The sequence below is a fragment of the Numenius arquata genome, chromosome 1, assembly GCF_964106895.1.
Source record: "Numenius arquata chromosome 1, bNumArq3.hap1.1, whole genome shotgun sequence".
NCBI classification, from domain to species: domain Eukaryota; kingdom Metazoa; phylum Chordata; class Aves; order Charadriiformes; family Scolopacidae; genus Numenius; species Numenius arquata.
The window spans coordinates 133132841-133144124 of NC_133576.1; the positions used below are offsets into that span (position 1 = coordinate 133132841).

The following is an 11284-nucleotide window of genomic DNA, read 5'->3' on the forward strand; positions in this document are numbered from 1 at the left end:
AGGGCCTGGTGCCCTACAACCGGTGGTGCATCGCTGAGGCCTTCAGGGCAGTATCTGCTGTAGCACAGACTTATCCACAGCCACAGCTGGTTTGAGGTGCACCTTATCCATGGGTCCTCCTGCAAGGCCTTTGGGGTGCATGCTGAACTGCTGCTGCCAGGGGACTGAGAGGAGTCCAGAGCTCCTTCAGAAGGTCCTGAGAACAGCCTGAGCCCCTCACAAGCAAAGACAGACCCCCGCAATCCGCTGCCTGCCAAGCTGCAGCTCCTGAAAAGGTCCCTCTCTGCACTGTTTGCGCCCTGATGGCCGCATGGGACATCATTTCTGCTCATGGCAGCTGGCACAGCTGCAGGTGTGGGCTGGCAGCAGGGAGGATGTGCCGAGGCCCCAGCGATGCACCACTGGTGTGGAGCACCAGGCCCTCGGAGCTCTGTGGGTTTTTTTGCTGATTTTCTTGGAGAAGGAAGGCTGCAGGGGAAATTCTCCTGAGCTTGGACAGGAGCTGAGAGCCCTGTCATGCCGTCGACTGGCAGCTCCTGTCTTGGCACCTCTACCTAAACCACGTTCAATGCTTTTACTTGCCCCATAGCTGGAAACGCAGCCTGTTGACCTGAAGGTGCTGGAAGCTGAAGCTTCCTCCTTGTGGCTTGTGGGACTGGGAGGGAAGGGGAAGGCTGGCGAGAGCCCAGCCAGTTCTGTAGGTGCTTTTTCTGGGAGGAGGACTATGCCCTTCCTGGGACCTTCCTTGGCAGGACTGGGGCGCTGTGTTCCCGAAGTGTAGGATTCAACGGGAACCACTGGAGGGCTGCAGAGGACTTCTGTGCACAGCTTTTGCCTGGCTGAGAAGGTCCTCTCAGCGGGACATCACATTTTACCTGGGACTTACCAGTGACAATGAATATTTTTTTCTTGCCCAGTCTTGCACAAGAAAAACCTCCTGTGGAGGCACCCCTTGCCGAAACCAGAAATTGCTGAGTGGCTGCTCTACAGGAGACATTTACCAGTAAAAGAGATCAAAACGGCACAGGAACGGCACTCTCCTCAGCCTGGAGAAGAGAAGGCTCCAGGGAGACCTCATAGCAGCCTTCCAATATCTGAAGGGAGCCTACAGGAGAGCCGGAGAGGGACTCTTTGTCAGGAAGTGTAGTGACAGGACAAGGGGTAACGGTTTTAAATTGGAAGAGGGGAGATTTAGATTAAATATTAGGAGGAAATTCTTTACTGTGAGGGTGGTGAAGCACTGGAACAGGTTGCCCAGGGAAGTTGTGGATGCCCCATCCCTGGAAGTGTTTAAGGCCAGGCTGGATGGGGCTTTGAGCAACCTGCTCTAGTGGAGGTGTCCCTGCCCATGGCAGGGGGGTTGGAACTCGATGATCTTTAATGTCCCTTCCAACTCTAACCATTCTATGATTCTAGGAAAAACACGAGTTGAATCTTGTGGGACTTTTAGCTGCTGTTTGCATTTTGTTTTCTAATTGAAAGCAGGGGTGTTTCTATAGGATCATTTTGGATTTCTCTGTTTGCTCCCTCTTTTTCTCTCAGAAACAGAACGATTCCTGTACTCCTGAGTTCTTTTCCTTTGATAAATTAATGAGGTGACTTGAAATCAACGGTAAAAACAGCATAAATACAAGAAAAAGAGATCAATACAGGTAATAATTCAGCAATATTAATAAGCCGATTGCAAGCCCAGAATGGATCGCTATGGCATCCTAAGATGATGCTAAGCCTATCAGTTGACTGATACTTGGATTACCTCTGCCAGAAAAAAAACCCTTCACTTCTCATGGTTCTCCTCTAACAAAACTGCATCTTTTTTATAATCCCAGCTGGTCTGTAATAGTCAGATAGTGTTTGCCCCATAGTAAGACGTTCTTCCCGCCCCGGCAGGCCCCATCTTTCGGCCAAGCCAGTGCATTGCTCGGAGCACTCTGCTGCAGGCTCGTCGCCGGCACCCAGGAGCCAGCGTGTGGCTCTGGCAACCAAAGGGGCTCTGAAAAACACCATAAAAATAAATTATACTGAGGTCAGGGCCGTGCTCCTCTGGCCTGACTTTTACTTCAGCCCTTGTGCGTGGTGTTTCCATCAGCTGGCTCTGGGCCTGAAGGGTCATCTAATCCATACAAAATATTAATCACAGACTTTGGGATAAAATTCAGGCTGTCTGGTCATCCCATTTGTGCTTAGCACACCAGGCGTGTTCTTAAAAGCAGCCACCCCAAATTAAACCTCTACCCTTTAAGTCATTTTCCGAGGCTTCTTCCTCCGGAGCCTTGACTTCATGTGCAAATCGGAGGCATTTGTTTTGCTAACACTTCAAGGGTGTGCTGACCTTTCAGTCCTGAAAGGAAAATCTTGATAAAATCACTAATTAATGACTGAGTTTGAATCATTTGTCCCAGATATGTGGATAAACAAAGAAGCTAAAGGTCTGGCTATTAAACAGGAAAGAAAGAGGTTTCTTCATAGAGCGAGCTTGGCTGTTCAAACACCTAAAATGGTGGTAATTGATTTATATTCAATTATTTGAGTGCACAGAAGCAATTATAGCTAATCTTTAAAGCCCAGTTCTACTGTGAAGCGTTACTGTGCAAAAAATTATTCCTTATTAGTTACCTACTGATGAAAAACGGTGGTAGGAGGATGGAATTCCCCTTTTATTTAGAATTCAGACCCAATGTTACCTATTTGACCTCCGCTCTTTGTATATTGAAAACAAGGGGGGCTGTTCACCCCAGACCTAATGAATCCAGCTGACAAACCACTGACAGGGGAGGGACTGCTGGAGCTGAGGGGGGATTTGATCACAGAATTGTTAACACTGGTTGTGCAAACAAGAGATCTGTCAGAGTCCAGCTCAGCTCACAGGCACCCAGGCTGTATTCATACAGTCCGCAGTCAGAACAACAAATGGCATTTTAAACTGTACCTCCTGCAGGTTGGTTGGGAAAATCGCTGAGATTTCCAAAGATCTCACAAATTCACGATGAACCTCATTTTAAACTGTTGGAAGGAAAGAGCAGCTTTCAGGCTGTTTAGCCGCAATACCCAAAGAAGCACTCTGGCTGCCTTAAGAGCTGAAGACATCAAAGAGAGTTGGGAGGTGAATGAAATATTACTTATGTCATACTAAGGGAGGGTTCAGGATAGCTCTCCAGGCCACTCTGGAGTGTTGTCTCAGATCGAACCCACCAGAGAGACCTCAGTACGCTCAGCACATGTTCAAGCTCTTCACCATGAGGTTTGGCTGACTGTCTACAGAAAGGGCCATGTCTGCTATATGTCACTGACATGAGTCACGGGGATCAGTCCCTATAAACTTCTTTACCTTGTGGCATAGCAGAGCCTGTATCACAGTCTGCAAGTAAGAAAATGAGAAGAGACGAAATCTGGGCCACTGCCTCTCCTGCACCACCGTCCCTGGTCCAGCAGCCTGTCTCAGGAAGGATTCTTTACGTTTGAAGAGTGTCTTCGTAACATTGAATTGAAAATTATTCACCAAGTTTTCACCACTCTGGAGGCACACAGAGGTTTAAGCAGTGGGTCTGTATCTTTTATAAAGCTGAACAAAAAACCCCAGCTACGATTATGCCCAGCTTCTACCCAAGAAACGAAAAGGAGTCTGCATTCCCTATCTAGAGCTACTAGTAACCTAATATTGTTGTCACCCAGCATCTCGGTTTTAACTCACTCCCAGCCTGCAAGCAGATTTGCTTAGCTGAGCTGTGGCTGAGCTGAACCCCAGCCATTCCCGGGCTAATCAGAATGACCCCCAGTTCACTTCAAACCATCCTCCAATATGGAGTTGGGCACCGATCATGGGCTGGAGTAAGGGAGGCACAGCTCCAGTTCCCTTCAGTCCACACTGCTAAGGGATGGCACCTACGGCAAAGGGGCAGGGTAGCAAACGGGGACCATCACCTCTTCAGCTGGCACAGCAGGATTTGCCAGAATTTGTCCAGCAGAGCCCGCAGACTGAATAACAATTAGCTGCTAAGACTGAGGCAGTCCAAAATGCCCAACAGGAGCCATCCCAGCACACAAAACATGCACTTAAAGGAGCACCAGAACCCGTCACTATAAAGCTTGAATCCTGTCCTCCCTCCCTCGTTGCAGAGTAGTCCACGTTTTCTTATATATATATATAAATATATATGTATCCCCCCATTGTCAGGAAATACCTGGAGGGAGCACAGGACGAAGCGTGGAGTTTTAGCTGCCTTGGGGAGGGTCATAGAGATCTCATAAATAAGACATGATTCCCTCCTTCTTAGAGAAGGAGAGGTGAAGGACTGTTTGGGAAACGCCACGTATTCCTCAAATCCTACACTGGCCAATTCAAGCAATTAAAAATATTTTCCATGGACAGCAACGCAGTGGTGTTGAGTCTGTGATCTCTGGACAACTGTAGGTCTGTGGACTATAACCACAATAACCACAAAAAAATAAGGCTTTGACGGTACATTTCCATTCAATATAGAGGGGGTCCAAAAAGTGCAAAAGGCTAAAAACCCCCGGTCCCGTGAAGTAGTTCTCTGCCAGTAAGGGAGGGGAGTCACAAAGGATAATCAAGGTTACAGTGAGGTATCAAAAAATATTATAAAACAGAAAATAGATGTTCTCCCCTCACTTTTCATCACGTCACCTTTCAGCAGTCCTCTCCCAATCTTTACCCACACAGGTTTTGGGAGAGGGGGTCAGTATAATACACTCCTTTTTTCACTCTTATGTGGATTTGTTACAAAAACATTGGATTTTAAACATTCACCAATCTTAAAAATGAGATACGAGTTTATTGCAGAGAAGGCAGGCTGCAGCCTCTGTGGCTGACATAAAGCTATCCTAAAAAGTATTCCCAACTCCCATTTCCTATAGTCACATTCGTACGCTTGAACTCCTCCAATTTCCACCTTAATTGCTTGCACATCACTACGGAGTTACTCCGCCACCTTTTTCCTCCTGCTTGCCAAGAACTGCAGAGTGACCTTCCGTTTTTGCACTGTTGCCAAAAGCAGTTTATTCAAAAAGTCAGAAAACAAAAAAACCCCAAGAGTTTACGATAAACGTCCGTGTCTTTTTTTACTAACATTGTTTGAACAACTATGTAAGCTCATCCAAGGTGACTCGTCATCACTGGTCAGGCTGCATTACAGCAATCCCGAGCTCAGGTCCTTAAATAGCTAGCAAGCCTGTTTCAAAAGCCCAGCCAAGAAAATAAAGGAATCTGTCTGCTTTCTTAAAGCAGCTTTGGAAAAGACCCAGACCATTTAAATCACAAAATATTGAGATGCAGTAATCCATGGTGAACCCTTTGTTATTCATCAGTAAATCACCATTAAGGAAAGGTAAGATTCCCTCACTTAAAAAGGTAACGAAGGGTTCTTGTTATTCCCCTTTATCACCTTTGAAAAATTATTAATCTGTTTATGCCACCACATTCTCCAGTAAAATCAGGTAACACATGTAAAATACACCAGCAACAAAATGGAATATAGTATAGCTGAGGAACTCGGTGTAGGCTTTGTAAAATGAAATAGTTTGATAATCTGACCTCGATCCAACCAAACAGAACCCACTTCCATTCAAAGGGACACACTTCTTTTAAGACAGAAAAGCTAAAAAGGATCAGCTTTAGGTCTTAGGGACAAACTCCTTGTAAAAGTGCACCAGATACACCAAAATATCTTGCTCGATTACAAAAGGTTTTATTCTTCGAGCTGCTTAAGATGATGCTCTTCAGTGTTTCAGTGGAGAAAGCAATTTCCCGAGGGTGTTTCTGTGCGAGGGTCTCCTGTGACATTTTCAGTGCCTGCACTATTCAAGCTGGGGGAAACAACCGCAACAAAAAGAGCCCACACATGCACAAAGAGGATAAAAGATGCAGCCCCGCTAGATGGCAACCCTTGGTCTGGTAGCGCTGCCCTCGCCTCCTCCGCAGCTCGGAGAGGAGCTCCAGCGCTCCTCAGGACTCGCACAGAAGTCCTTTGTCTGGCCTCTGCTGTGGGAAAAGCGTCCGGGATCGACCCAGCCATTGTTAGCTCCTTTCCAGCCTTACCAGGCTTCCCATGCCAGGTACTCCTCAAATACATCCTCTGGCACAAATGCAGCAGTACTTCAAAGAATATTGATACTAAAATTTTTATTTATTTTTTTTTTTCAGTGTAATCTCCTATAAACTGAAAATTCCCCTTTAAGGAACTAATGCAGAGTAGAAGATAAGCCGAAGCAACATCTGTGGCTGCTGCTCAGTCAGGCTGAGTCCTGGAGCCAGCCCCCAGCTTCTAGTGAGCCCACGAAGAACCCTCCCAACCTGGCAGCATCTGGAGTGGGCTGCCAGGACAGTCTTATACCAGCCCAGCTCTGCTGACACCCACTGAGCCCCTTCTCCCACTGGTTTGAGACAAGAGCTAGCCCAGGAAGGCTGATGATGCTCTGCTGCTGAGCACCACAGGTCACCGTCTACAAGGGAGCAGAGCACTCAACGAGTGGAAACCAGCAGCAGGTCAGATTTGTGGCACTTCACGGCTACTTTTGGTTGCCTGTGGACAACAAAACCATGCAATGTCTACATCGCATACCCCAGAGTCTATTCCCGAAGACCTCTTTTAGACTTTTTTCAAGCAAAATCTCAATAAAGTCTACAAGACAGCGGACAAATAGGATGGCTGTGAGGTCTTCAGGATTAGACCCCTGCTGAACACACATTTGCATCTTGAGCTTGTGAAATGAACAAATTGCTCAGTGAAATTTGAAGTGAAATTAAAAAAAAAAAAAAAAGGTGTTATCTTCCCCTAGCAGAGACCGTTGCACTGTCAGCTTCCCCTTCATTCGCTCGGCCTGCTGAAAGCGCAGATCTCAGGTGGGAAAGCTGGGCGGTAAGATATATATCAGCACAGCACCAGCAAGCTGAAATATTCCAAGCAGCTGCCAATATCCACTAAAAACTCACACGCTTGAAGCTGTTGATAAACAACAACAACAAAAAAAACCCCACCTCTCCAGACGAAATAACCGCCCGGTTGGTCTTGTCTAGATAATGTAAAATGTAGTTTCCCGCAAGCTCTGCTTGGACCTGGCAGTGAGCTGCTTGGGAATGCAAACTCACGCTCTCCTCGCCGGGAGCTTTGCCAAAGTGAAGAAGGCAGGACTGAGTTCACAGAGCAGGACATTGTCCCCTCATCGAAACCAGCAGCGGGGCAGGATTAACCTAATTTGTAGCTACCTTGGCTGGACCGGCCGCCCATTGTGCCTCGTACACGCTCTCGTGAAGCTTAGTTAAATAAACTACAGCAAAATTATACTTGAAAAGTGCATTTCCTTAACGGGGTTCAGCGATTAGACACTGGAGTGCTGTGGCCTTTCATCCATGGTGGTTCCTTTCCATGAAGCTTGTGGAGACCTTGGGCAGCTTTTTGGGAGGAAAGAGGCAGCATAAAATACTTCTCTCACTGTCACAAAAAGTAAAATTCAGCAAATTTCCAAAACGAATTCTCCTATGATTTATTTCCCAAAAGATCTCGCTTCCCCTCTCCACGCATCCCAACAGCTTGACCCTAAGTCTCCAAGAAGTTAAACCCGGGTCGAGGAATGAAGAAAACCGTTTTACCTCTCACGTTGTCTTTTAAAAGATAGAAAGCACAAGGATTTGCAGCTACCGAGGGTAAAACCTCAGCCTGATCCGTATGTGGATCCCGTTTCAAAAACAAACAATCCACTTGGGGCTGGCGGGAAGCCAGCCTGAGGGATTGCCTTCTAAGACTCGCATCTCAATAGGAAACACTCGCCCCCCCCACCCGCCCCTCCCGAGTATTTTGATCTGTTTTCATAACTGTAACAATTTTCATCCCTTGGCTTTGTAGCGTATTACCATTCCCTCCTTTCTAGGAAGTCAAAGAAACAGCCGGTACAAATGAAGGCAAAACAAGCACGGGTGGCTGTGGGGAAAATACGGCATTTCAAAAGATTTAGGAAAGACAAAAAAAACCCCAAAAAACACCCACTGCCCGTCTTAACTCCTGCCAAGAAACCATTACAGAGGATGGAGGCGCAGTGAAAGCCCCTCGAACGCTGCATTTCAAGGGCAGTAACAACCACAGATCTCAGATCTATTGTGTAGCTTTATTTTTATAGGACCTATCATAGACTCTTTTACATAACTTAAATGATTATCAAACAATCTCCTGTACACAATGAGACCGAGCCGCATTGCTTTCCGCGCTTTGACACATTCCTGGAAGAAATCCAACCGTCCGTAGGAATCGCATCGCCCCAGTGGCTACAGTACATTTTTGTCCCGAACTCACGCCATCAATTAACTTACGCAGCGCCGTAAATTGCCGTTTGCAAGATCCTGCAAGACATTGTTAAATTTCAGGACACTAAGTTTTGGTAGCAGCATTTTTAATTTTGCTTCACTTGACTCTTTTTTTTTTTTTTTTTGTGGTTGTTGTTGTTGTTGTTGGTTTTTTCTTGCCTTTGTGTCCTCAGCTGAACATCCGCCAGCACTTGCGATGCAGGCGAGCCTGGGAAAAATTTTCAACGCCCCGCCAAGAGCTGAGCGAGTTTTAACTTTTAGACAGAAATCATTTACAAGTGGTCACGGCTGCCTTCAAGGAGAGCAGCCCCCGTCGCAACGTGGCATAAGCCAGGTACCCCGAGCCGCCTCTGCCTACAGCAAGACAAAAACCTGACCCCCCCCCTAAGGAAGGCTACGGAAAGGGAGTCACCGGCCGCTAGAAAAACACCTGAAAAACCCGGTATTTCACATTTTATTTGCAGCGTCTCCCAAACGGCGGGAGGAGGCGGCTCGCAGGGAGCAAGGCGGAATCCTGCGGGACCGTGGCTTCGGGTGGAGGGGGGGGGACACACACACAAGGACACACACACAAGGGGAGCCCCCAGCCCCACGCGTGAGGTCCCCGCTCTCCCCCGGAGCGTCCGTCAGGTCCCCGCGGGTGGGCTCGCCCGTTCCCCTCGTGTGTCGTGTGTCCCCCCCCACCCCCGCAAATTCCCTCGGGTCGGGGAGGGGGGTCCGAGCCCTCCGGCGCGTCCCTACAGCCCGGGGTACGCGGGGCGGTGGTAGCCGGGGCCGTAGTCGTAGGGCACCTGCGGCGGGGGCAGCGGGCACTCGGGGAAGAAGGGGGCGAAACCCGCCGGCAGCTGCCCGCCGGGCTCCTCGCCGCCGCCGCCCCCGGGGACCGGCTCCCCGCCGCCGGGGTAGAGCGGGCGCAGCCCCTCGGACGGCGCCTTCTTTGGGGGGCTGCAGGGCCCGGCGGGGCTCCAGGGCGGCTCGGGGTAGAGCAGCCCGCCCAGCAGCGGGTGGTGGGCGACGGGCAGCGGGGCTTCGTAGAGGCCGTGCTCCATGCCCAGCTCGGCGGGCAGGCGGGGGGCGGCGGGGAAGGCGTCCGGCGGGGCGGCGTGCTCGCCCAGCAGCGCGCCGTACTCGGGGGCCAGCAGCTCGAAGAACTCGGTGGCCTCCCCGCCTCCGCCGCCCTTCTCCAGCTCCTTGGCCCCCGGCGGCGACCCGCGGGCGGCGGCGGGCAGCGCCGGCTCCGTGAAGAAGGAGGGCGGCAGGTTGCGGTCCCGCAGCGGCACTTTCCGCCCGCCGCCCCCCCCAGCCCCGCCGCCGCCGCCGCCGCCCCCCCCCGCCGCCCCGCCGCCCGCCGCCGCATCCCCGCCGCCCGCCGCCGCCCGGCCCCGCTGCAGGGAGCCGAAGAGGGCGGCCAGGCTCTTGCTCTGGAGGCTGCTGGCCGCCTGCGAGGCTTCTCGGCGCGGCGGGGGCTTGGCGGGGCAGGCGGCGGGCGGGGAGGAGGAGGCGGCGGCGGGCGGCGGCGGAGCGGGGGGCGGCGGGGCGGCGGCGGCGATGATGCCGGTGCAGCGCTTGATCTGCTTCTGCAGGTACTTCCTGTGGTTCACCTTCCGCTTGGACTTCACCGGCTTGTCCAGCGCCAGCTTGATGTTGCTGGAGGCCGAGTCGATGAAGCTCAGCAGGTCCCTGGTGGCTTCTTTAAAGTCCCCCGCCTCGCCGCCGCCGCCGCCCTCGTAGCCCTTCTCCAGGTCGGCATAGCCCAGGAGGCCGCCGGCGGCGGGGAAGCAGAAGGAGAGGAGGTGGTGGGGGCTGAGCAGGGCGGCTGGCACGGCCATGGCCGGCGGCCGGGCGCCGCCGCCCCGAGCTCCGCAGGGCTGCGCCGGGCGGGCGGGCGGCGGCGGCGGGGAAAAGGCGGCGGGCGGGGGAGGAGGAGGGCTCAGGAGCGGGGCTGGCCCCGGCCCTCCCCGCCTCCCCGCCGGGCAACCGGGGGCCGGGCCGGGCCGGCTGCACCCACCCCCCCGGCTGGGGACACCGGCAGCGAGCGACGGAGGGGCGGGACGAGCATCACCCCCGGGACGGGTACACACACCACGGGACAGGTACCCACACCCCCCAGGACAAGTGCACAGCCCCCCAGAACAGGTACCCACACCCCCTGGGACATATACAGCTCCCCTGGCACAGGTACACAGCTCCCGTGACATGTACAGCCCCCCCCCCCGGGACAGGTACACACACCCTGAGACAAGTACACAGCTCCTGGGACAGGTACACACACACCTGGGACAGGTACACCCCCTGGGACAGGTATCCACACCCCCCAGGACAAGTACACAGCCCCCCAGAACAGGTACCCACACCCCCTGGGACACGTACAGCTCTCCCGGGACAGGTACACACATCCCCAGGACAGGTACACGCACATCCCGGGTCAGGTACAGTTCCCCCAGGACAAGTACACACACCCTGAGACAGGTACACAGCTCCTGGGACAGGTACACCCCCTGGGACAGGTACCCACACCCCCCAGGACAAGTGCACAGCCCCCCAGAACAGGTACCCACACCCCCTGGGACATATACAGCTCCCCCGGCACAGGTACACAGCTCCCGTGACACGTACAGCCCCCCCCCCGGGACAGGTACACACACCCTGAGACAAGTACACAGCTCCTGGGACAGGTACACACACACCTGGGACAGGCACACCCCCGGGGCAGGTACCCACACCCCCCCCCAGAACAGGTACACACACACCCTCAGACAGGTACAGCTCCACTGGGACAGGTACGCAGCCATCGGGACAGGTACACACATCCCCAGAACAGCTTATTGTATTTTCCTAGTCCGGTCAAAATCCAGCGCTGTGATCCAGTAGAGAATTCAAATGACTGGGTTGCATGCAGTTAAAACTGGAGATTTTTTACTTGCACGGATTTAGCGAAGCAGCAGTATAAATCTTCCATATGGAAGGTGG

General features: G+C 52.1%; 1 protein-coding gene across 1 annotated transcript; it reads right to left on the reverse strand.

Annotated features, from left to right (window-relative positions):
• Positions 1-9051: 9051 nt before the first annotated feature.
• Positions 9052-10143, reverse strand: FAM181B (family with sequence similarity 181 member B). Its single transcript, XM_074158640.1, has one exon. It carries the CDS (start codon positions 10141-10143, stop codon positions 9052-9054), a length of 1092 nt encoding a protein of 363 aa, XP_074014741.1.
• Between the last annotated feature and the right edge of the window lie 1141 nt (positions 10144-11284).